This window comes from Oncorhynchus tshawytscha, linkage group LG02 (assembly GCF_018296145.1).
Source record: "Oncorhynchus tshawytscha isolate Ot180627B linkage group LG02, Otsh_v2.0, whole genome shotgun sequence".
NCBI classification, from domain to species: domain Eukaryota; kingdom Metazoa; phylum Chordata; class Actinopteri; order Salmoniformes; family Salmonidae; genus Oncorhynchus; species Oncorhynchus tshawytscha.
The window spans coordinates 65,818,262-65,845,364 of NC_056430.1; the positions used below are offsets into that span (position 1 = coordinate 65,818,262).

At 41.7% G+C, this 27,103-nt stretch overlaps 2 protein-coding genes and 1 pseudogene across 2 annotated transcripts; all 3 read left to right on the top strand.

The window, feature by feature from the left end:
* The first annotated feature begins 6,334 nt into the window (after positions 1-6,334).
* On the top strand, positions 6,335-18,424 carry LOC112266081 (neuroblast differentiation-associated protein AHNAK). Its single transcript, XM_042303043.1, has 4 exons — positions 6,335-6,619; positions 15,197-15,317; positions 15,471-15,643; positions 16,085-18,424. Exons 1-4 carry the CDS (start codon positions 6,608-6,610, stop codon positions 18,422-18,424), a joined length of 2,646 nt encoding a protein of 881 aa, XP_042158977.1. The 5' UTR covers positions 6,335-6,607.
* On the top strand, positions 18,422-23,039 carry LOC112265230 (neuroblast differentiation-associated protein AHNAK). Its single transcript, XM_024442358.2, has one exon. It carries the CDS (start codon positions 18,511-18,513, stop codon positions 22,723-22,725), a length of 4,215 nt encoding a protein of 1,404 aa, XP_024298126.2. The 5' UTR covers positions 18,422-18,510; the 3' UTR covers positions 22,726-23,039.
* Positions 23,040-23,450: 411 nt separating this feature from the next.
* On the top strand, positions 23,451-27,095 carry LOC112265233 (annotated as a pseudogene).
* The last annotated feature ends 8 nt before the right edge of the window (positions 27,096-27,103 follow it).

A 27,103-nucleotide genomic window follows, 5' to 3' on the forward strand; every position in this document is an offset into this window, starting at 1 on the left:
GTGGACTTCAGGAAACAGCAGAGGGAACACCCCCATCCACATCGATGGAACAGTAGTGCAAGTTTTAAGTTCCTCGGCATACACATCACAGACAAACTGAATTGGTCCACTCACACAGACAGCATCGTGAGGAAGGCGCAGCAGCGCCTCTTCAACCTTAGGAGGCTGAAGAAATTCGGCTTGTCACCAAAAGCACTCATAAACTTCTACAGATGCACAATCGAGAGAATCCTGGCGGGCTGTATCACCGCCTGGTATGGCAACTGCACCGCCCTCAACCGTAAGGCTCTCCAGAGGGTAGTGAGGTCTGCACAACGCATCACCGGGGGCAAACTACCTGCCCTCCAGGACACCTACACCACCCGATGCTACAGGAAGGCCATAAAGATCATCAAGGACATCAACCACCCGAGCCACCGCCTGTTGCTGTCATCCAGAGGCGAGGTCAGTACAGGTGCATCAAAGCTGGGACCGAGAGACTGAAAAACAGCTTCTATCTCAAGGCCATCAGACTGTTAAACAGCCACCACTAACATCGAGTGGCTACTGCCAACACACTGTCAATGACACTGACCTCCAGCCACTTTAATAATGGGAATTGATGGGAAATTATGTAAATATATCACTAGCCACTTTAAACAATGCTACCTTATATAATGTTACTTACCCTACATTCATCTCATATGCATACGTAGATACTGTACTCTATATCATCGACTGCATCCTTATGTAATACATGTATCACTAGCCACTTTAACTATGCCACTTGGTTTACATACTCATCTCATATGTATATACTGTACTCGATAGCATCTACTGTATCTTGCCTATGCTGCTCTGTACCATCACTCATTCATATATCCTTATGTACATATTCTTTATCCCCTTACACTGTGTATAAGACAGTAGTTTTTTGGAATTGTTAGTTAGATTACTTGTTCGTTATTACTGCATTGTCGGAACTAGAAGCACAAGCATTTCGCTACACTCGCATTAACATCTGCTAACCATGTGTATGTGACAAATAAAATTTGATTTGATTTGATGTTTGACAGTGGGGATGGTGTGTTCAGGGTGATGAGCTGTGTTGCTAACGTTTTGCATTGTTGCCAAAAAACATCTGACCAGAGCACCTTCTTCCACATTGTTGGGGCCCATGGACAGAGCACTGTAGATCTTCAGTTTCCACATGTTTGGCTGTGGTCTTCCCAGGTTTGGCAGGTCTTGGTAGATTTGTGGTCAACTCCACCTTGCAACATGAAATCTTTTGTATCCAAATCCGGCTTTAAACTTCTTCACAACAGTATATCACGGAGACTTGATTACACACAGGTGGGATTGTATTTATCATCATTAGTCATTTGGATCATTCAGAGATCCTCACTGAACTTCTGGAGAGAGTTTGCTGCACTGAAAGTAAAGGGGTTGAATAATTTTGCTGGTTTGATTGAAATATCCATAAATATCGTTCCACTTCATGATTGTGTCCCACTTGTTGTTGATTCTTTAGTTTTATATCTTCATTTAGCAAAGTTTGCAAGAAATGGCTTTCTTCTGCCACTCTTCCATAAAGGCCAACTGATTGTTTCAAGAATAAGGGAATAATCTGTTTGTGTCTGGAGTCTGGACAGGGTTCAGTGGCTGATACTCCATCCATTTCAATATTATCGCTTGCACAGTGCTCCTTGGGATGTTTAAAGCTTGGGAAATCTTTTTGTATCCAAATCCGGCTTTAAACTTCTTCACAACAGTATCTCGGACCTGCCTGGTGTGTTCCTTGCTTTTAACGGACCTCTGAGACTTCACAGTGCAGGTGCATTTATACGGAGACTACAGGTGGATTGTATTTATCATCATTATGCACTGAAAGTAAAGGGGCTGAATAATTTTGCACGCCCAACTTTTCAGTTTTGGTTTGTTAAAAAGTTTGTCCAATAAATGTCGTTCCATCCCACTTGTTGTTGTTCTGCTTTATTGTAGAATGTTGGTTTCTGTCATATAAATTAATCATCAAATGTCCTTTTTTATGTTGCCTTTACATTCTTGAATTTCCCCAACAAGATCAAGGCTTTTCATTCAGATGCACTTAGACAGAATAGATTCTGGAATCTGCTAGGATTTGCTATCATGCAATATTTATAATGATGAACTCAAATTTTGGGGCCAGAGATGCATGTAGACTGCCGAACCCTGTCCAGACTCCAGACACAAACAGATTATTCCCTTATTCTTGAATGCAATGTTGGTCTGTCATTTTCAGAACATTCATTTCCAACTAGGTCAGATGTAAGAAAGCTATTTGATGTTTTATGATCTCTTTCCAGAGAGGTTCCCTCCTCCATCAGACTCCAGTCTTTATGTGTTGAGGAAGTGTTATGCTCCCGTCCCGGTACAGACATGGGTAGAAATGTTGGAGAGGTGGGACAGTGATCCCTTGGGTAATGGTTCCTCACCCTAAAAGTAGTCGATGGGCCAAGAGAAACTGTAATCCATTGTTCAGTTTTCAATAACCCCCTAAGGTCGATGTCTGCACCCCCACAAACATTGAATTAGCATAATACAATCCCCATCAAAATCTTTCAGTTTAAGCTAGAGATCTGAGGTGAAAGGTGACAGAGCTAAAGCAGTGTTTGTCAGACCATGAGACGTCCCAAAAATCAGTCTTCTCACAAAATCATTTGCAGCATCTGAATCATTTGGCCTAAAACTATTGTGACCCCTCTATGGAAAGATGAGATTCATGAACATGATGGTGTTTTGCTCTAGGATGCTCACACGCTTCACAAGACTAGTCTGAAGATCCCTGGTACCAGTGTGCAAAGCTGTCATCAAGGCAAAGGGTGGCTACTTTGAAGAATCTCAAATATAAAATACCTTTTGATTTGTTTAACACTTTTTTGGTTACTACATGATTCCATATGTGTTATTTCATCATTTTGATGTCTTCACTATTATTCTACAATGTAGAAAATAGTACAAATAAAGTAAAACCCTGCAATGAGTAGGTGTGTCCAAACGTTTGACTGGTACTGTATATGGAGATAGTTTAGTGCCAAAAATAAGGGGTTAAAGGGGAATGGAAACACTAGGATTTAGAATGCCAGCTAACTGTAACTGTAAATCGCCATATTGGCATTGTTGCATCACTGGCAGGAGAGAACATTTTGGAACTCCCAAAAATGGCTGAATTTACAGAGTAGCTCAGAGTCTGAGAATGAGTTCATTACAGAGAATGAAATAAATGTTAGCCAATAAACCTACTGAAGCCGTTCATGTTTGTGCCGATCGTTGCCCCAGATCAAAGAGTTTGTTCTCGTAGCAGTAGCAACACAGACATGCTGCCTAAAACACCTTAGCTAGAGAGTTGGCGTAGCCAAACACAAACCGTTGTGAGTGGGGATGCTGCCAGGTAATGGCTAGAGTATGAGTGTGTGTTTTGTTGAGAGATGGTGGCGATACAGCACAAAATCCTAGCGGATGGTGGCTGTATTACATCCAGTCAGAGCTTTCTGTCTGGATGGCGATGTATTTCTTGGACGTGTCACTAATCCTTATGAAGGACTTCCTGGCAGAAGAGGTTACTCGACCAGTCAGCAGCAGATATGCCAGTTAAATAATTGGTGACATTTTGCGTGATTCTAAATTATTTAAGGTTAATATCAGTTGTGGGCTGGTGTTCAATATATATAATCATTATCCTATAACACTGTTTATCACCAGCGCTGTTTGGCGCGATGGTAACACGCGCCAATGTACCTTTTGATTAGACGACCTGAGTTTGAATCGCAGACAGCATCATGATTCATGAAATCTTAGTCTAGCCAATAATGGGGCATGCTCATTATAAATACATTGTGATTTAGTTTTGGTATCAGACTAACTTTTCTTATGATTTTGTTTGCAGAGCATACAGGCTGGCAGTTTATTGCCAGTTCACCCGATGGGCACAAGGGAGAATTGGACGAGGTGTACGGCGTCTCATCCCTGCGTATGTCGTTTCGCCCATAAAGAGCACATACCCAGAAGCAAAGTAATTTACATAGGGTTTTAGTTTGAATAAAAACAGTTCATTTGGTAAATCTAGCCTGCTATGAAAAAAAATAGTATTAGTTAGCTTGTCCACTATAACAACACGTTCAAGCGTAACCAGATAAACTTGCTTAAACTTGCTTGGAAGATAAAACTACATGTAAAAAAACTTCAGAACAAACTTCCTTCAGATTTTTTGGGGGAATATTTGTTGTTCCATGTAGTGAATCTGTTAGTCAGTGTGTTTGTATGGGCTAATAGCAGTAAGGCCAGAGAATTTTTGTATATTGTCGTGGAAATTCATGTATACTGAGAGACTTCAAACAATCATCTTTATTTAATATCGATTAATTATTGCAACAATGAAGCTAGTCGACCACACACTCTGAAGTGTGTGTTGCCGAGAGCTTAACCTTTAATGACACAAAAGAGATCTTATATAGGACACCCAACAATGCTTAGTCATGGCTGGTTCCAACCCATCCTGGGTTCATCCTGTGGTCATCTGCACCTGATGATTAGACACAATAAGGGATTGTACTACTCTTCCAGGCCATCTCTATTTCGGGTTCACACACACCACAGTTTATCTATGGAATGTCAGCTGTTGGTCAATTGTCAGCTCAAGCCCCAGAGGCCCAACTCAGTCCCACAGACACAGATTACAGAGTACTCATCATAGCTATTTGATGCATAAACAGTATTAAACATAATCTTTTCTTTCTCTGACAAAATATTTTTTGATACTTTAAGGGTCTTAAAATTCTAAATCAAATATTTAAATGATCCTTGGTATGACATTCTTAAAACAATTACATATAGCTTAGTAGAGGACTAATGACAATGGGAAATGTCAATGGGGATATCACTCTGTTTCCCCACAGGAGGCCAATGGTGGTTGGAATCGGTGGACCAACCAACCATCCATCCAATGGAGATGATAGAAGTTGGCCGTATAATAATTACTGGTCCAGGGTATGATTTTTCTAATCCCCATGATCGTTAAGGTTAGGATTGGGGGTAGGGAAATCTGATCCTAGATACTGTATGTGGTTATGGGCTGAGACCTCTGCCTTGGGGTCCACCGACTGACATTTCACCTCAGAGAGCAAGGTCTGAATAGTCCAACCCAAGCGAGATTATTCTTTTACTACATTTTAGGAAGCCGGGTTCATTTTCTAACCTGGCGTTGTGGAATTTCTCTGCTTTTTATTCAGGAAACTCATTAATGTGGTACAAAAGAACTGATGTGTCAGTAGCACAGAAGGAATGAAGGAACATGGAATAAGCACGTTAATTGCTTTTGTATTGAAGGGAGTAATTTATAGAGCTATAATGGATTTTGATTGGAAAGTTGTCTTCCTAGAGTAAGACAGTTATTCACTTTGCAGCATCGTCAATTATTTATGAATGTCTGAGATTCCTCTTGCACCTGGTCTGTTGGCAGTATGACCTTTATAGCTAGACAGAGTGCACAATAATGGACATACTTCACATAGATAAAATGCATGTTTACACACTGTTTTCTGTATGGACGTGCTACAGACGAATAGACTTTGTGATAAATAAAGACATTTTAAAGTGACTCTTTTTCTATTTGTTTACCATTCACACAGAGAACATTTGTTTGGAAGTTCATCACAATATTGTTACATCTGATGATTTCAAGCCATTCTGTAGTAGAACTACTGCATATCAGTCATTTGAGAATGTTTCTGTTTTGTAATACACTGTAAGAGAGAACATCTCAGGGAGAATTGCCTTTACATACAGCGTTTTCACTTGAGGTCAGTACTCTCATGTACAGTAATATGAAGGTGTAACATGTTCAAAATTAAATGGCTCTACTGGTTTTACACGTCTCGTCACTGTTATTTATTGAGTTTGCTTGAAGTTCATTATGATAATCGTCATAATTAGTCATTAGTTATATTTCTGTTTTACACATCCCATTATTGTTTTGTTGAGTTTGGGTTGATCAGAATGTCAGTACTATTACATAATTGTCATTAACGGTAATTGGAAGGAGGAGTAGCCCCACCTTAAAGGTATGGTTACATAGTAAGAATGTTATGTCTCATAAATCAAATCTAATCCCTAGATCATGCCACATCTTCATTGTTGTGTCTTACCACGAGTCATGAATGAACGCCTAGCTGCCCCTCCCTTGAAACAAGACAACTTTTTGGCACACCTCTGCACTTTCTTTTCTTTTACCAGACCATTTGTTTTCCACCTGTCTTGGCGTGGAGAATGCTCTGTTTGTTTTTCCCCCTCTATCTCACAGTTCCAGTCTTGAGAGGCCAGGTTTCAGTGATCACCGTGCCTACCTGGACTGGGGAGGGTGTGTGACGGTGTGGAGGGTGTGTGACGGTGTGCAGCTGGAAAGACATGCCAAATGTGGAACCCGTTTGTCTGCTTTAGCGGAGAGTATGCTTTCGCTGACTGAGGCACGGAGTAGGCAGTCCTACAGGAGTAAACGTCAGAAACCGATAACACTGTGTCGCAACTCTCTCACATTGGCGGTTAAACTCTTCAATGGCTGAATAACAAGAGCAAACCCAGTCAAAATTGCCCAATGGAGCCTAAGGTAAGAGTTGTCAACTTTTGCTTAAGTACTCCATCCAGACTATATGGTGCCAAGTACTATTGCTTTGTTTAAGAAGTTCACAATGATGTAATCGTTGTAGTAGCTGGATGAGTGTCAAGTTTTTTTAATATGCTGATGTGAATTTTTTTTTACCTGAAAAAAAATATTAAGAATGCATGTAGAGTAGGAGAAGCCATAGATTTTGAAGAGACACTCTGAATTGGCATATTTTGGAAAGTAGTATGTACAGTACAGTACATATTAAAAGTTAAATATTCACATGCATACAGTTTGTCTTGAGTCAAAAGAGAGTCCATAAAATACTACTTTAGACTTGGAGAAAATCTCAGTCAGCCTCTAATCTCTTACAGCTCTGCACAATGTGAATGAAAGTCAAATAAGGGGAATTATTTTAACAGAGTAATTGTCATGTTTCATAAAGTATGATTGCAGCTTTTAGCTTACTGTCAGTCCACTCTTCTTTGAGTGCATATACAGGTAACTGCCAAAATAAAGGAAACACCAACATAAAGTGTCTTAATAGGGCGTTGGGCCGCCACGAGCCACATCAGATTCAATGCACCCTGGCATAGATTCTACAAGTGTCTGCTGGGACTCTATTGGAGGGATGAGGCACCATTCTTCCTCAAGAAAGTCTGTCATTTGATGTTTTGTTGATAGTGTTGGAAAACGCTGTCTCAGGCGCCACTCCAGAATCTCCCATAAGTGTTCCATTGGGTTGAGATCTGGTGACTGAGACTGCCATGGCATTTGGTTTACATCGTTTTCATGCTCATCAAACCATTCAGTTACCACTCGGGCCCTGTGAATGAGGGCATTTTCATCCTATGGGGGCATAGCCATAGTAGCCAAAATGGAAGAATAGCCATGGTAGCCAAAATAATGGCTTGCCCAGCTTTTGTTTTATACATGATGGTATGTTAATTGCTTAATTAACTCAGGAACCAGGAACCTTTTGCAGCACTGAGCAAATTTCAGCATTGTGACATTTCCGTGCAACCTCCAGTGTGCATTTACTGTGAACACTGAGGCTGTTCCTGCTTTAAGTTTTAACAGTGGCCAAGTAGGCTACTGAGGCTATTTGATCATAATGTGGGCCTACCAGACGGTGGCAGTCAGTGCCATTTAAGATGAGGGAGGATGATTTTTTTTTCCATGAGTAGGCCTTATTTCTATTACAGCATATTGGATGACTGTCATTCATATTCCATTCACCCAGTTCATTGTAACTGCAATAGGTTTAGGCTACTACATGATACTCCCTATACCCATCATGAGGTTTCTACAACCTAGCTTATTGAATGAAAGTTTACAACGTAGGTGCACACAGGTCGAGAGAAAAATGTTAGATGACAGACAGTGACACATGAACACACAGTGACACATTTAATACTGCCTTGCACACTACTTGCCTGCTTCTAGCTGATATACAGTGTAATCATTAGTCCAACACTTGCATACGAGAGTTTCTATTGGACAAATGTAGGTATGTTTAATCCCATTTTGATCCGTTTGCTTCCGTTTAATAAACATTTTTCAACAGAATCTGCAGAACGAATACACCCCTGATCATGCTAAAACACAGTTCACTTTCGTAGCAGCCATGTTGTATTCCTTCTTGCATGTATGCGCTCTCCTGCTCTCACTGTTTCCCTTCGCTTATGGACTTCAATGCACAACACAGCTGTATGTGACCAGGCAAAAAAAATCTTTCAATGCCAAACCATATCATACCCGCTACACACAGCCTACACCATATTAGCTAAAGGAATGTAATTGTCAGCATAGCTAACATAACTAACATGTCAGTAAACCCACTAGGATCATGAAGTAACGTTACAGTGTGCAGTAAGTAAGCAGTTTAGGACTTACACCGGCAGTCCGCGGTGGTAATAAATTAGTTAAAACAAAAGCTTACCTTGACTTGGAAGAGTTCCAATGTTGTGTTGGATAGTCATAGCCACAGTAGCTAGCTAACATAGCATCCCTCTGTTTAAGCAGGGTGTTTGAGTAGGCTAAACTAGCTAGCTGCATTTGCTAGCTAAGTCGGTGAAACTGAAAGGGGAAAAAAATACGAAATCTCTCTATCTCTCTCTTACTTCTCCTTCATTTTGGAAGAAATACATTTGTTCAAAACTGTTCAAATATTGTCTTTCTCTGTCGGAGTCAACTACTCACAACATTTTATGCACTGCAGTGCTAGATCCTTTAATTGGGTGAACAACATGTCAGTTCGGGCTGCAAGAGCTCTGGTAGGTTGATCGACGTCCTCCGGCTGTTGTCATAATTCCTGTTTAAGCGTATTGAATGTGGAGGGAGACATGAACCTCCTAGGTTTTGCATTGAAGTCAATGTATCCAGAAGAGAATGGAAGCTAGCTGTCCTCCGGATACACCATGGTGGTACCCTACAGAGTGCTGATGAGGCTACTGTAGACCTTAATTTCCAAATAATGTGTTTTAATGAATTATTTGGTGATGTGATTATATTTAGTATAGTTTTATAATGTGTTTATTTTATGAAACTCACTGAGGATGGTCCTCCCCTTCCTCCTCTGACTTCACTGCTACCAGAGTAACCTGCCATCAAAAACAATGGAGAACTCCATCCCATAACATTTTAACATGAAAATAGCTGTTTTATCATTCAGCCTACAGTAGCAGCCGATGTGTGGTGTTCAATGTCGGCCAACATTCCATGAGACTTTTGAAAACAACATGCAGTGCTTGACTTCAACCTGTTTATCCACTTGTCCTTCAGACAAGGGAGTGGACTGAAAATGTTGTTGTTGTTTGATCCAAGAAACCACTTTACAAAATAAAATGCATGATTATTTCCATACCAGACAAATGATGCTACCCTCTGCCTATTTGCTACTGAGCTTATTAAAGCCTATCTCAAAATACAACATTTCCCCCTTTAAGACAAAAAAAAATCCCTTTACCTGACTGGCTTTTCAAAGATGTCTAAAAATGCTCATTTTTTGTGGTCTTGTAAAGAAGCAAGCACTCCCCTATTGTTGCCTGCAAATTATCCATAACTGGGCTAATAACTCACTAAGTAGCAAAGGAAATGAACAAAATGTGCACACATGGCTACATGCAGCTCTTGCTTTGATCCCAAAACAAGCACATCTACTCAAGACCGCTCATGCTGTAAACACAGTCCAGCTCAAAGTAAATGGCACAGATCCATATATGGCAATGGTATATTTGCATATAGGCCTACTACAGCTCTGATTACATCCCTCCTCTCTCCCTTTCTACCATTGACACTGACCACAAAGGGTCACCGTCTTCCAGCTGATGGCAAAATTCGAGTACCACCGCTTTATTTCTGCCGCATGCACAAATTCATGTTGTTTCTCCTATGAACAGAGTAAGTTAAATATTCTTCGATATTAAAAAAGATCCAAGCTGCTGCTAATAACAACAATGCAAGCCTATCGATATGCTTTCCTACTCATTCACAGTGGTGGAAAAAGTACCCAATTGTTATACTTGAACAAAAGTAATGATACCTGAATAAAAAATGACTCAAGTAAAAGTGAAAGTCATCCACTAAAATACTACTTGAGTAAAAGTCTAAAAGTATTTGGTTTTAAATATACTTAAGTATCAAAAGTAAATGTAATTGCTAAAATATACTTAAGTATCAAAAGTAAAAGTATAAATAATTTCAAATTCCTTATGTTACGGATATCCAGGGCCACGCTCCAACACTGAGATATAATTTACAAACGAAGCATGTGTTTAGTGAGTCTGCCAGATCAGAGGCAGTATGGATGACCAGGGATGTTCTTTTGATAAGTGTGTGAATTAGACAATTTCCTGTCCTGCTAAGCATTCAAAATGTAATGAGTACTTTTGGGTGTCAGGGAAATGTATGGAGTAAAAAGTACATCATTTTCTTTAGGAATGTAGTGAAGTGAAAGTGAAAGTTGTCAAAAATATAAATAGTAAAGTACAGATACCCCAAAAAAACTACTAAAGTAGTAATTTCAAGTATTTTTGCTTTAGTACTTTACACCAGTGCTCATTCATTACTACTGCAGTGCTTGTTTTAAAGCTGAGTGGAAATAGGAAGAATGTACATTTTATGGTTTATAAAAGTGTTGAATACAAAGCCTTGACAGTGCTGAGTAAGAACTTAAACATGAACACACTCATAAAAAGGAATTGACAGTCTCATGGTTTGAAACGTTTTGAAATCTGACAGTTTCAACTTTGCTGTAGTTTTCTTTTATGCCTGCCACGTTATTGCAGACATGGTCATCTGAGCCCTCGGATTGGCCAGTGGTAGATATATAGTACACAGACTCTCCTGGCCCGTTGGGAAGGTAGAGTTGTACCTTCAGACACATTAAATGGTTCAAAATCGCAACAGTTCTCCTGCCAAGTACGCCAGGCAGCGGAATCGGGTGCACCTACCGTCAACAGCCCGAGACAAATATAAAAATCGATCAACCAGTTGGTGTCCACTGCTCGAGAACGTCTCTCCGTGGGCTGATATTTCTCCCGAGGGAGCTGCGCAGCATTGAAAAGTGAAAGACTAAAGTTACATACATGGGATGCTTTAGTGAATTTCAGAATGTTTGGAATAGAAAAGGCAGAAATAAAACAATTCAATAAACTTTCGCAGCCAGTCTCGAGTCTAGAGGGAACATTGCTGACCAGGTGAATCCAGCTGAAAGCTATGATCCCTTATTGATGTCACTTGGTAAATCCACGTCAATCAGCGTAGATGAAGGGAAGGAGACAGGTTAAAGAATAATTTTTAAACCTTGAGACAATTGAGACATGTATGTGTGCCATTCAGACGGTGAATGGTCAAGACAAAACATTTAAGTGCCATTGAACGGGCTACGGTAGTAGGTGCCAGGCGCACTGATTTGTGTCAAGAACAACTCAAATCAAATCAAATTGTATTTGTCACACGCGCCAAATACAACAGGTGTAGGTAGACCTTACAGTGAAATGCTTACTTACAAGCCCTTAACCAACATTGCAGTTTTAAGAAAATACCTAAACAAAAAGTAAGAGAGAAGAATAACAAATAATTAAAGAGCAGCTGTAAATAACAATAGGGGGCTATATACAGGGGGTACCGGTACAGAGTCAATGTGTAGGGGCACCGGTGTCGAAGTAATTAAGGTAATATGTACATGTAGGTAGAGTTATTAAAATGACTATGCATAGATAATAACAGAGAATAGCAGCAGCTCAGAAGAGGGGGGGGGGGGCAATGCAAATAGTCTGGGTAGCCATTTTATTAGCCGTTCAGGAGTCTTATGGCTTGGAGGTAGAAGCTGTTTAGAAGCCTCTTGGACCTAGACTTGGCGATCCGATACCGTTTGCCATGCGTTAACAGAGAGAACAGTCTAACAGAGAGAACAGTCCAGGGTGGCTGGAGTCTTTGAAATCACCGCCTGGTATAGAGGTCCTGGATGGCAGGAAACTTCGCCACGGTAATGTACTGGGCCTTACACACTATTCTCTGTAGTGACTTGCGGTCGGAGGCCTAGCAGTTGCCATACCAGGCAGTGATGCAAACCGTCAGGATGCTCTCGATGGTGCAGCTTTATAACCTTTTGAGGATCTGAGGACCCATGCCAAATCTGTTCAGTCTCCCGAGGGGGAATAGGTTTTCTCGTGCCTTCTCAATGACTGTCTTGGTGTGCTTGGACCATGTTAGTTTGTTGGTGATGTGGACGCCAAGGAACTTGAAGCTCTCAACCTGCTCCACTACAGGCCCGTCGATGAGAATGGGGGCGTGCTCGGTCCTCCTTTTCCTGTAGTCCACAATCATCTCCTTTGTCTTGATCAAGTTGAGGGAGAGGTTGTTTCCTTGCACCACACGGTAAGGTCTCTGACCTCCCTATAGGCTGTCTCATCTTTGTCAGTGATCAGGCCTACCACTGTTGTGTCATCAGCAAACTTAATGATGGTGTTGGAGTCGAGCCTGGCCGTGCAGTCATGAGTGAACAGGGAGTACAGGAGGGGACTGAGGTGGCACCCCTGAGGGGCCCCCGTGTTGAAGGCGGATGTGGCGGATGTGTTGTTACCTACCCTTACCATCTGGGGGCGGCCCGTCAGGAAGTCCAGGATCCAGTTGCAGAGGAAGGTGTTTAGTCCCAGGGTCCTTAGCTTAGTGATGAGCTTTGAGGGCACTATGGTGTTGAATGCTGAGCTGTAGTCAATGAATAGCATTTTCACATAGGTGTTCCTTTTGTCCAGGTGTGAAAGGGCAGTGTGGAGTGCAATAGAGATTGCATCATCTGTGGATCTGTTGGTGCGGTATGCAAATTGGAGTGGGTTTCTGGGATAATGGTGTTGGTGTGAGCCATGACCAGCCTTTCAAAGCATTTCATGGCTACAGACATTAGTGCTACGGGTTGGTAGTCATTTAGGCAGGTTACCTTAGTGTTCTTGGACACAGTGATGGTCTGTGGTGGTCTGCTTGAAACATATTGGTATTAAAGACCGAGACAGGGAGAGGTTGAAAATGTCAGTGAAGACACTTGCCAGTTGGTCAGCGCATGCTCGGAGTACACGTCCTGGTAACCCGCCTGGCCCTGCGGAATGTTGACCTGTTTGAAGGTCTTACTCACATCAGCTGCAGAGAGCATGATCACACAGTCGTCCGGAACAGCTGATGCTCTCATGCATGTTTCAGTGTTACTTGCTTCGAAGCGAACATAGAAGTTATTTAGCTTGTCTGGTAGGCTATTGTGTCACTGGGCAGCTCTCGGCTGTGCTTCCCTTTGTAGTCTGTAATCGTTTGCAAGCCCTGCCACATCCGACAAGCATTGGAGCCGGTGTAGCACGTTTCGATCTTAGTCCTGTATTGATGTTTTGCCAGTTTGATATGTTCTTCGGAGGTCATAGAGGGATTTCTTATTAGTTTCTGTGTTAGAGTCCCGCTCCTTGAAAGCAGCAGCTCTACCCTTTAGCTCAGAGAGAATGTTGACTGTAATCCATGGCTTCTGGTTGGGGTATGTACGTACAGTCACTGTGGGGACGAAGTCCTCGATGCACTTATTGACAAAGCCAGTGAGTGTGGTGTACTCCTCAATACCATCGGAAGAATCCTGGAGCATATTCCAGTCTGTGCTAGCAAAACAGTCCTGTAGTTTAGCATCTGCTTCATCTGACCACTTTATTATAGACCGAGTCAGTGGTGCTTCCTGCTTGAATTTTTGCTTGTAAGCAGGAATCAGGGGGATATAATTATGGTCAGATATGCCAAATGGAGGGCAAGGGAGAGCTTTGAACGCATCTCTGTGTGTGGAGTAAAGGTGGACTAGAATCTTTTTCCCTCTGGTTGCACATGTAAGATGCTGATAAAAATTAGGTAAAACTGATTTAAGTTTCCTGCTGGGTTTTTCACACTCAACCATTTCCAGTGTGTATTAAGAATGGTCCACCACCCAAAGGACATCCAGTCAACTTGACACAACCGTGGGAAGCATTGGAGTCAACATGGGCCAACATCCCTGTGGAACACTTTCAACACCTTGTAGAGTCCATGCCCCAAACAATTGAGGCTGTTCTGAGGGCAAAATGGGAGTGCATTAGGTGTTCCTAATGTTTGGTATACTCAGTGTAGTTTAGTAAATCTGAGTGATTCATATTTTTACATATTCATATTTTGGAGGTATTTGATGATGATTAAGTAAATTATGATTATTGTGATCATTGTGGAATTGGTAGCAAAGCACACAATGTATTGCTCATAGAGCAGCAGTGTCACTAAGCATGTGACACAAATCACTTACACAACTTATACTGTTTACAAATAACTTCATTTGAGCCCCTGCCCAGCAAGCTTTTCATAATAGAAAGTGGTGGGTGTGGTCACTTCTGAGTGTACACCCAACTATAGTGCACTTGTCTCTATTTCCATGGACAATCTTGTTCCTGTTGTTCCCTCCAGCTCCCAAGGCCACACCTCAAATACCTCAAAGGTACAGCTACCTGGGTGTCAACCATGTACCTATTTGCTTATGTAAACAGGCTACCCCTCCATAGCCCCTCTTTAGTTGTGGTTTCAGCTGATTTTGGTCATTATGGTAAAATGAGCTGTGCCATTATTGTATTTGTTTGTAGTTTTTATTCTGGAGTGGAAATATTACCTTTCTTTGCATTTGATACTCTTGAAGGCTATGAAAGTATGCTGCAATGTTTAGGCCTATATGATTTGATAATTATAGAATGAAACCAAGCAAAATGTATTTTTAATTGATTTCATTAATGGCTGCTGTGAAAACATCAGAACGATCATCGTATGTGAGATCATTTATCCATTAGCCATGATGATGGTAATAACAAGCATATTCCAACACAATAAGCTAAGCAACAGGAAATTTACTTTTTGAAAAACACCTATGCCCCAACATTGCTTTCTGGAAGTGAATTCTATTTCAAAAATCTATTTTTAAAAAACTATTGTAAATAACATTTTTAAGTTCATTGTTGAAATTCTACTTGATGTTTGGGTTATTGAAACATGAGCAATGCTGATGCTACACACCTACCTTTGTATATCTGCTTTTAGCCTGGTCACCGGAGAAGAAGGAGCCTGTCTGAGGGGCTGATGCTGGATGAATCAGAAAAAGGAGGATTGGTCATCTCCAGCATTATCGGTGGCTCTTCTGGCAATCACGGGCTCAAAGAAGGTATGAGTCTCTTATTTAATGTATACACTTTCTGTTGCGGTACTTACATTACTTTGAGAAAATGTAAAATTTCACATTTTGGATTGTTGTCTGAATTTTGTGGAACAGTAAAACAGTGAAGATGTGTAACAGTGAAGATGTTTATTTTTTCAGGAGATGAAATTGTGGGTGCCACGATCAACTTTGACCAACTTTCGAAAGACGATGTGTTGAAAATACTGAAGCTGATGGATGATAATGGATTTGATGAGAAGGTTCAAGTTCTAACGAAAAATTATTTGAGCAAGAGTATGGGGACCTTGGACAGCATCAAAGCACCAGAGGAGGTTTGTGGAATATATTTAGTAAATAGAATAAGAGGGGGGAAATTATTTCAGAAGGTTGCTGGATAAAATATGTTGTTTGTTAATAAAGGGTAAAGGGTCAGTTTGAGATGTTGGCAATGAAGCCCTTTATTTACTTCCCCAGAGTCAGATAACCTTGTGGATAACATTTTTATGTCTCTGCGTGTAGTTTGAAGGAAGTTGCTAACTAGCATTAGCGCAATGACTGAAAGCTAGCATGCTAGCTGTTCCTGTAGAATTTCCAGTCATTGCCGTAATGCTAGTTAGCATTGGCCCAGTAAAACTACCTCCAACTTCCTTCATACTGGAGGCAAAAACATAAAAATGGTATCCACGAGTTCACCTGACTCTGGGGAGGTTGATAAAAGGGCTTCATTGCCAACATCTTGAACTGTCCCTTTAAGGATTGGTTTCTCTTCACAGATGCTGAAGGATTCATATAATAGACTCTACAATGCCAAAATAAATAGGTTCATGACAGATGACAGCCCTGGACAACCTGCAGGTGCTGGGGAAAGAGGCTCCCATAATGGACAGGTGAAGGGCAAGGGACCGGGATCTCTCTGGGACAAGCATAAAGTGAAAGATGACCTCAAACTCCCTGTCCTCAACACAGATTACCCAGTTGTGGAGACACCCAAAGTAGATGCTCCTACCTACCTAGAGTCTCCAGACCTCAAATTCTCTGCTCCAAAGTTAAAGGTGCCTAAACTTGATGTCAAAGGCAAGGTACCTGATGCTCGCGGTGGAGAACTTTCATTGCCTAATGCCAACATTAGTACATCAGATCTCTCCCTGCCTCATTTGAATGGGTCACTAAACATTGATGCTCCATCAGTTAACCTGGAAAGGCCAAATCTTGAAACTGATATAGATGCTATCGATGTTCTAGAATTTGATATGTCTTTGCCCGAAGTTGACCTCAAATGCCCTGATCTTGACCTGAAAGTTATAGATCCACTTTCCAAAGTTGTAGGAGATATCAATGTCCCAAAAGCAGAGCTCAATCTACCAGAGGAGGTTGTCCCTGGACCTACTTTAAATATCAATGCCCCAATGTTTGATATTGAAAGAGGCAAAAATGTTAAAATACCCAAATTTAAGATACCTGACTTGGGTCTCTCTGGACCCAGAGTAAATGTACCCAGCCTTGAGGTTGATACACCAAATATGAGGATCCCAAATAAAGATATGCTTGGAGTTAATTTTAAAGGTCCCCAAAGAGACCTACAAACACCAGATGTTAATCTCAAAAGTCCTCATCTAGATCTGCAAGCCCCAGATGTCAGCATAATGAATATGCCATCAAGTAAAATCAGAGTCTGGTCCTCCAAAAAACTGAAAACCCCCAACCTTGATGTGGATGATCCCTCTGGTTATTTTGAATTGCCTAAGGTTAGGCTCTCTCACACAGTACCAAAAGGACCAAATTTAGACATTGATGCAGTTTTAAAGACACCAAACATGCATCTTAAAACCTCTTTGATTGGTGCTCCTGACCTGAATGACCCTGATCTAGATTTACCTTCAGTAGACCTTAAAGGTTCCAAAATAGATATAGAGTTACCAGATGCAAACATTGGTATCCCATCTGGGAAGATCAAAACACTAAGTCTTGGTATGCCTGACTTTAATATATCTGGACCAAGAGTTCGGACTCCAGACCTGGACCTCTCAGCGGCTGAGATGTGTCCATTAGACGTCCGTCTGCCTGACCTCAGTACTCCAGATATTGATATACCCTCAGGTAAATTCAAACTACAGGAACCACATGCAGAACTCAAAGCACCTGATTTCAATGTGGATGCCTCCTCTGGTAAACTGAAGATGCCCAAATTTGGGTTATCTGGCCTAAAAAGACCAGATCTGGGCATTGATGCTGATGTAAAAACACCAAAGGTAAGTCTCAAAGCTCCCAAGATAAAAGGTGGGCTTGATGCGCCTGACTTGAATTTACCCAAAGTCAACCTGAAAGCACCTAAATTAGAAATAAACACTCCAGATATTGACATTGATGCACCCCCAGAAAAATTCAAAATGCCAAAGTTTAAGATGCCTAAATTTGCCCTTTCGGGCCCTAAAGGGCCTGAGGTTGGCATTGATGGAGACTTGGATGGACCAGATCTGAGCTTATTATCTTCCAAACGACCAGACTTGGATGTTGGTAGCCCATCTGGAAAATTAAAGATGCCAAGTTTAAAGGTGCCAGACTTTGGCTTCTCAGGGCCAGATGTACGAGGGCCTGACTTTGAGGTAAAGAATCCAGACTTGGATCTTTCAGCCCCCAAGTTTAAAGGGGGAATTAGTCCCCCAGATTTGGATCTGCCAGATAGAGACCTCAAAGGCCCCAAATTAGACCTCAATAAACCAGATGTAAACCTTAATATGCCCTCAAGTAAAGTCAAAGTACCTACATTGAAGAAACCAAAGGTTGATCTGAATGCTCCTGATCTGGACATTAACGGCCCCTCTGGTAAACTGAAAATGCCCAAATTTGGGCTGTCTGGTAAAATGTCAAAATCTCCCAAATTAAATCTTAAAGCTCCAAAGATGAAGGGGGGAATTGATTTTCCAGACCTGAATTTACCAGATGCTGACCTCAAAGCCCCTAAACTAGATGTGAATGCTCCAGATTTCGACATCAATGCACCCTCAGGGAAATTCAAGATGCCTAAATTTGGGCTGTCTGGTACAATGCCAAAATCTCCCAAATTAAATCTTAAAGCTCCAAAGATGAAGGGGGAATTGATTTTCCAGACCTGAATTTACCAGATGCTGACCTCAAAGCCCCTAAACTAGATGTGAATGCTCCAGATTTCGACATCAATGCACCCTCAGGGAAATTCAAGATGCCTAAATTTGGGCTGTCTGGTACAATGCCAAAATCTCCCAAATTAAATCTTAAAGCTCCAAAGATAAAGGGGGGAATTGATTTTCCAGACCTGAATTTACCAGATGCTGACCTCAAAGCCCCTAAACTAGATGTGAATGCTCCAGATCTCGACATCAATGCACCCTCAGGGAAATTCAAGATGCCTAAATTTGGGCTGTCTGGTACAATGCCAAAATCTCCCAAATTAAATCTTAAAGCTCCAAAGATGAAGGGGGGAATTGATTTTCCAGACCTGAATTTCCCAGATGCTGACCTCAAAGCCCCTAAACTAGATGTGAATGCTCCAGATCTCAACATCAATGCACCCTCAGGGATATTCAAGATGCCTAAATTTGGGCTGTCTGGTACAATGCCAAAATCTCCCAAATTAAATCTTAAAGCTCCAAAGATGAAGGGGGGAATTGATTTTCCAGACCTGAATTTACCAGATGCTGACCTCAAAGCCCCTAAACTAGATGTGAATGCTCCAGATTTCGACATCAATGCACCCTCAGGGAAATTCAAGATGCCTAAATTTGGGCTGTCTGGTACAATGCCAAAATCTCCCAAATTAAATCTTAAAGCTCCAAAAATGAAGGGGGGAATTGATTTTCCAGACCTGAATTTACCAGATGCTGACCTCAAAGCCCCTAAACTAGATGTGAATGCTCCAGATTTCGACATCAATGCACCCTCAGGGAAATTCAAGATGCCTAAATTTGGGCTGTCTGGTACAATGCCAAAATCTCCCAAATTAAATCTTAAAGCTCCAAAGATAAAGGGGGGAATTGATTTTCCAGACCTGAATTTACCAGATGCTGACCTCAAAGCCCCTAAACTAGATGTGAATGCTCCAGATCTCGACATCAATGCACCCTCAGGGAAATTCAAGATGCCTAAATTTGGGCTGTCTGGTACAATGCCAAAATCTCCCAAATTAAATCTTAAAGCTCCAAAGATAAAGGGGGGAATTGATTTTCCAGACCTGAATTTCCCAGATGCTGACCTCAAAGCCCCTAAACTAGATGTGAATGCTCCAGATCTCAACATCAATGCACCCTCAGGGATATTCAAGATGCCTAAATTTGGGCTGTCTGGTACAATGCCAAAATCTCCCAAATTAAATCTTAAAGCTCCAAAGATGAAGGGGGGAATTGATTTTCCAGACCTGAATTTACCAGATGCTGACCTCAAAGCCCCTAAACTAGATGTGAATGCTCCAGATTTCGACATCAATGCACCCTCAGGGAAATTCAAGATGCCTAAATTTGGGCTGTCTGGTACAATGCCAAAATCTCCCAAATTAAATCTTAAAGCTCCAAAAATGAAGGGGGGAATTGATTTTCCAGACCTGAATTTCCCAGATGCTGACCTCAAAGCCCCTAAACTAGATGTGAATGCTCCAGATTTCGACATCAATGCACCCTCGGGGAAATTCAAGATGCCTAAATTTGGGCTGTCTGGTACAATGCCAAAATCTCCCAAATTAAATCTTAAAGCTCCAAAGATGAAGGGGGGAATTGATTTTCCAGACCTGAATTTACCAGATGCTGACCTCAAAGCCCCTAAACTAGATGTGAATGCTCCAGATCTCAACATCAATGCACCCTCAGGGAAATTCAAGATGCCTAAATTTGGGCTGTCTGGTACAATGCCAAAATCTCCCAAATTAAATCTTAAAGCTCCAAAGATGAAGGGGGGAATTGATTTCCCAGGCCTGAATTTACCAGATGCTGACCTCAAAGCCCCTAAACTAGATGTGAATGCTCCAGATCTCGACATCAATGCACCCTCAGGGAAATTCAAGGTGCCTAAATTCAGAGGCCTAAAGGGACCAGATGTTGACATTAATGGCGCTATAGAGGGACCAGATGTGAACTTGTCATCTCCCAAATTTAAGGGTCCCAAAGCAGACCTAAACCTTCCAGACACTGATATTGACAGTCCATCAGGAAAACTCAAAATGCCAACTTTCAAGATGCCAGATTTAGGATTCTCTGGACCAAAAATGAAGGGGCCTGACTTAAATCTTTCAGCCCCCAAGTTTAAAGGGGGAATAAGTCCCCCAGATTTGGATCTGCCACATGTAGATCTCAAAGGCCCCAAATTAGACCTCAATGCACCAGATGTAAACTTTAATATGCCCTCAGGTAAAGTCAATGTACCTACATTGAAGAAACCAAAGGTTGATCTGAATGCTCCTGATCTGGACATTAACGGCCCCTCTGGTAAACTGAAAATGCCCAAAGTTGGGCTGTCTGGTAAAATGCCAAAATCCACAAAACTGAATTTCAAAGCCCCAAAGATAAAGGGGGGAATTGGTTCCCCAGACATGCATTTACCAGATGCTGACCTCAAAGCCCCTAAACTAGATGTGAATCCCCCAGATCTTGACATAAATGCATCTTCTGGGAAATTAAAAATGCCCAAATTTAAAATGCCTAAATTCAGGGGCCTAAAGAGACCAGATGTTGACATTGATGGAGACTTAGAGGGCCCAGATATTGATATCAATACCCCCACAGCTAACCTCAAAGGTCCCAAAACAGGTCTAAAAATGCCTGATTTGAAAATGCCTGATTTTGGACTATCTGGCCCAAATGTAGTTTATGATTTACCCAATATTGACCTCTCAGCACCAAAGCTAAAAGGGGGAATCAGTCCCCCAGATTTGAGACTACCTAAGGGTCATATCAGAGGGCCCAAACTAGACCTCAATGCTCCAGATATGCCCTCAGGTAGATTCAGAGTTCCAACCATAGAGAGGCCAAATGATAGCATCAAAGCCCCTGATTTGGACATCAACACTCCTTCATTCAAAATGCCCAAAATGCCTAAATTTGTGTTGTCTAGTCCAAAAAGACCAGATCATGACATCAGTGCTGACATAGGTTTTAAATTGTCAAATATGAAAGGTGGAATTGGTTCACGACACCTGGACCTACCTACAGTTGACCTAGACGCCCCTAAGATAGATGTAGACACTCCAGATATGAACATTGATTCACCCTCTGGGAAATTCAAAATGCCCCACGTCAAAATGCCTAAATTCGGCCTTTCTGGCTTGAAAGGTCCAGATCCTGGAATAGATGGAGACATTGATGGACCGGACCTGAGTTTGTCAGCCCCGAAAGTAAACACAGGGATCGGTAGTCCAGATTTAGACATAAATGTTCCCTCTGGTAATCTCAAAGGCCCCCAAGCTGATCTCAATTTGCCAGACAGTGACATTGCTATACAATCTGAAAAATTCAAACTGCCATCCTTTAAATTGCCTCAGTTTGGAAGTCCCAATCTAAGGGCAGGTACACATATGGACTTTATGAAAACAAATGACATTTCTCCTCCAAAGGTTAAAGTGAATCTAAAAGCGCCAGACTTGAAAGTTAGTCACCCAGATGTCAGCCTGAGCATACCCAAAGCTGATACCAGAAGCCCAGAATACAAAGTGGCATCTCATAGTAAACGCAGATCTGATATCCCAGGTGGAGCACATATAAAAGTGCAAGCAGAAGACATAGATACAGAAGTGACACTGCCACACACTGATAGGAAGTCTAGGAAGGTCAAAGGAAGGGCCAGTTATCCCATTGCAGATATTGATTTGCCAAAAGTTGAGTATGAAGCGTCTGGTTTGGAACTGAGAGGTTCAGACCTTCATGATCCCACAGGGAAATTAAAAATGCCCAAATCCAAGACTTCTAAATTGGGTAGTCATACAAGAATACCAGACCTTGATATAGACTCAAGTCCTGCCAGTATTAACGCCTCAGTTCCTAAACTCCCACCCCCAGGGTATGGAGTAGAGGTTTCACAGCCAGATTTAAATTTGAGTAGAACTGACCTCAAGGGCAATAAACATCATAGGAAAGCCCCAGCTGGTGAAACTGGCAGAACAAAAAGGAGTCCAAAACAGTCTGAAATTGGAACTTCCATGCCAAATTTTACTCATGGTTCAAACCCCAAAATGTCTGAAGATCAAGAAGGATATTTTGTCACTGTATTTCCCAAACATCTCAAAGGGGATGTACCAGACGGAACTGGGAGCCTGAAAAATCATCACAAGGAAGAGTCAAACCGTAGATCTCATACACTCAGAAGTCTCGACTTCAGTGCATCAAATGTGGACCTTGAAGTTCCAGAAGATGAGAACTTAAAAGGGTCAACATTCTGGCTTTCAAAGCTTATATAGCATTCAGACAACTGACTAAATGTCCTTTTAGGTTGGTTTGAATCACAATCTTCTGTTGAAACATAATGCAGAAAATGTCTGTTACATATAAAACAAGCATCAGATTATTTGCACTTATTTGTACATTTTTTAATGTAAATTCATTGGTATTTGTTGTGAAAATGTTGAAAATGAATGTGTAAAGCTTTCTTTTGTCAAGTGATTAAAAAAATGTATGAAAGGTTTGTTATGTTCTGCTGATAAGCTATTCGAATGGTAGTTTTACTCTACACTTGCTGCATTGTAATAAAATTACATTTAGTAACTTTTATAAATCTTTGTTTTATCTTTCTTTACATGAATTCAACAAAATGATTCATTCAAAACAACTTCAAAATTCATTAGCCTAGGCTTCATTATTCTGACCAATTCGGACAGTAGGCCTTATCAATAAAAATGTATTTATAAAGCCCTTACTGTCAGCTGATGTCACAAAGTGCTGTACAGAAACCCAGCCTAAAACACCGAACAGCAAGCAATGCTTATTTCCCTTACTTTTGAACATTGAAATAACGTTTGGCAAATTCAATATTTCAAGCTGAGAATTCAAAAGAATTTAACTCAACTGCTATTTTTGTATAAATATTTGTTAGAAAAAACAATTATACTATTGCTTCATCTTCATCACCTCCGCACCACTAGGTGGCAGTCTCATGACGCTTGCCTTTACGTAATATAAACGTCATCAGTATGCGACAACACACCAGCACCACCTTTCTTATTTGGAAACAGAAACATCTAGGAAATGCATGTTTGTTTCAAAATATGATCTATTTAAAGACTGTTTTGAAGAAATCGCACGTATTTGGTTGGCTTAATTAGGTTTACAGAAATGTTTCGTATATCAGTTACAGTGTGTGGTCGAGGCATTTCTAAAAGGGTGAGCGTTAAGCTAGGCTAATGCTAACTTAGTTAGCTGTCACTTTATTGAGGATAAATAAAGATGTAGTGGTTGAAATTACTGATGGCACATATCAAATTTCATTGTCAGATGAAGCCAACTAAGAAGAGGACATCTTTCTCTGGAGAGAACGCTCTACCCTCAAATTTACGCATCCCTTCCAATCTCGTGGACCATGCAAGAGCATGTAAGGTCTGCTTTTTCATTCACTGCCTTCTATTATGCACTATGGATCATTGAACTGATTGTGTGAATTTGAAGAAGCAAGTCAGATGTAAGAAAGCTATTGATGACTTGTGGTCTCTTTCCAGAGAGGCCCCCTCCTCCATCAGACTCCAGTCTTCCTGTGTTGGGGAGGTGTGACGCTGTCGTCCCTGTACACCAGAGCCCAGTACAGACATGGGTGGAGAAGTTGGAGAGGCGGGACAGTAAACTGTTAGGTTTGGTTGACCTCCACCCCGATGTCTTTGCAGTCCCTACCAGGTAAAACTGTCAATGTCTAGTCATTGTATTTACATTTAAGTCATTTAGCAGAGGATCTTATCCAGAGACTTACATATTCAGCGCTGTTATTGTTTGGTGAGAATAGTGACGCACTTAAACAACACAATGTAACTCCATGTCAATCACACTTCTGTGAAATCAAACTGTCCACTTAGGAAGCAACACTGATTGACAATAAATGTCACATGCTGTTGTGCAAATGGAATAGACAACAGGTGGAAATTATACACATTTAGCAAGACGCCCCCAATAAAGGAGTGGTTCTGCAGGTGGGGACCACAGACCACTTCTCAGTTCCTATGCTTCCTGGCTGATGTTTTGGTCACTTGAATGCTTGCGGTGCTTTCACTCTAGTGGTAGCATGAGACGGAGTCTATAACCCACACAAGTGGCTCAGGTAGTGCAGCTCATCCAGGATGGCACATCAATGCGAGATGTGGCAAGAAGGTTTGCTGTGTCTGTCAGCGTAGTGTCCAGAGCATGGAGACGCTACCAGGAGACAGGCCAGTACATCAGGAGACGTGGAGGAGGGCAACAACCCAGCAGCAGGACCGCTACCTCCGCCTTTGTGCAAGGAGGAGCATTGCCAGAGCCCTGCAAAATGACCTCCAGCAGGCCACAAATGTGCATGTGTCTGCTCAAACGGTCAGAAACAGACTCCATGAGGGTGGTATGAGGGCCCGACGTCCACAGGTGGGGGTTGTGCTTACAGCCCAACACCGTGCAGTACGTTTGGCATTTGCCAGAGAACACCAAGATTGGCAAATTCGCCACTGGCGCCCTGTGCTCTTCACAGATGAAAGCAGGTTCACACTGAGCACATGTGACAGTCTGGAAATGCCGTGGAGAACTTTCTGCTGCCTGCAACATCCTCCAACATGACCGGTTTGGCGGTGGGTCAGTCATGGTGTGGGGTAGCATTTCTTTGGGGGGGCCGCACAGCCCTCCATGTGCTCGCCAGAGGTAGCCTGACTGCCATTAGGTACCGAGATGAGATCCTCAGACTCCTTGTGAGACCATATGCTGGTGCGGTTGGCCCTGGGTTCCTCCTAATGCAAGACAATGCTAGACCTCATGTGGCTTGAGTGTGTCAGCAGTTCCTGCAAGAGAAAGGCATTGATGCTATGGACTGGCCCGCCCATTCCCCAGACCTGAATCCAATTGAGCACATCTGGGACATCATGTCTCGCTCCATCCACCAACGCCACATTGCACCACAGACTGTCCAGGAGTTGGCGGATGCTTTAGTCCAGGTCTGGGAGGAGATCCCTCAGGAGACCATCCGCCACCTCATCAGGAGCATGCCCAGGCGTTGTAGGGAGGTCATACAGGCATGCGGAGGCCACACACACTACTGAGCCTAATTTTGACTTGTTTTAAGGACATTACATCAACATTGAATCAGCCTGTAGTGTGGTTTTCCACTTTAATTTTGAGTGTGACTCCAAATCCAGACCTCCATGGGTTGATAAATTTGATTTCCATTGATAATTTTTGTGTGATTTTGTTGTCAGCACATTCAACTATGTAAAGAAAAAAGTATTTAATAAGAATATTTCATTCAGATCTAGGATGTTATTTTAGTGTTCCCTTTATTTTTTTGAGCAGTGTAGATAAATCTGTCATCTAAATATCAGTCAGTCCAAAAGAAGGAACAGTCCCGACTAAGAGCCAAAGTCATTGGAGTGATTTAAAACAATTAGAATAAATTACATAATTTCTGTTTTGCAGGTGGTGTTTCTCATGGACCCAGAGGACCAACCAGTTTTTACTACATGTTTCCCATGAAAGTACGTGTTCAAGGGCTAAAAATTGCCCTCAGCTCGAAACTGGCCCAGGTATGTACCCTATTTTAAAAAAAAAAATTTCACAAGTACAAGTTCATTCACATCTTAAACTTCCTCTATCATGTAATCAATCCTCTCAAATTAATGCTTTTTAATTATGCCATCTAACTCCCTACTGTATTGATGTTGGGTGTTGTTTTTCAGGATTATCTCCATGTGGTTGACACTCTGAACATCCCCACTCCTGACCCACAGTACCTTATGGACCTCATCAGATACTGACATTGGGGGGAGTCTGTTTTGATAGTTGATGTGTAAGTATCAGCAGTGAACAAAAAACTCTGTTCAGTGGACATCCTAGCTGACGATTGAGTCTTTGATATTTTACAGGGGTGACGAGCTTCCTGAGAACATCCTTCAGGCCACAGAGCTTGAAGACTGTGAATGTCATTCCAGGCATAGGTAAGTTGACACTAATTTAGAAAATTACTAGGACTTTAAGTCTTGAGACATGGATTGTGTATGTGTGCCATTCAGAGGGTGAATGGGCAAGATGTGGGTGTCTTTGAACAGGATATGGTAGTAGCTGCCAGGCGCACCTGTTTATGTCAAGAACTGCTACGCTGCTGGGTTTTTCATGCTCAACAGTTTCCCGTGTGTATCATCAATGATCCACCACCCAAAGGACATCCAGCCAGCTTGACTAACTGTGTGATGCATTGGAGTCAACAATGGCAAGCATCCCTGTGGAATGCTTGACACCTTGTAGAGTCCATGCCCCAACAAATTGAGGCTGTTCTGAGGGCAAGAGAGGGTGGGCAACTCAATATTAGGACGGTGTTCTTAATGTTTCGTACACTGTGTATAATTGACCTAGGAGCAACATTGTGTTAGATTACATGGTACTATGTAACACATTTACTGTTACTACACAGGTGAGGGCAAATTAATGTAAAGTTAAAATCTTTCCTGATACCTTGTCTTCCACAGGCCTGAACATTCATAGCATGCTAAAACACGAGGTCCTGGTCCTCACCCTGGAAGCAGTGAAGTTTCTGGAAAACAAGCTGCTTTGGCACGACGAACGCTTCACACCGCTGTACCCGTTCAAACTGACCTGCCTTGAAGGCACTGGGTGAAGGAATAA

What these genes read in the sequence shown, in the direction of transcription:
- LOC112265230 (XM_024442358.2), top strand. Translation starts at nt 18,511, where the DNA reads ATGCCTAAATTTGGGCTGTCTGGTACAATGCCAAAATCTCCCAAATTA.
- LOC112266081 (XM_042303043.1), top strand. An exon ending in CAATCACGGGCTCAAAGAAG is followed by an intron (nt 15,318 to 15,470) that starts GTATGAGTCTCT and finishes TTATTTTTTCAG; the next exon opens with GAGATGAAATTGTGGGTGCC. An exon ending in GCATCAAAGCACCAGAGGAG is followed by an intron (nt 15,644 to 16,084) that starts GTTTGTGGAATA and finishes TTCTCTTCACAG; the next exon opens with ATGCTGAAGGATTCATATAA.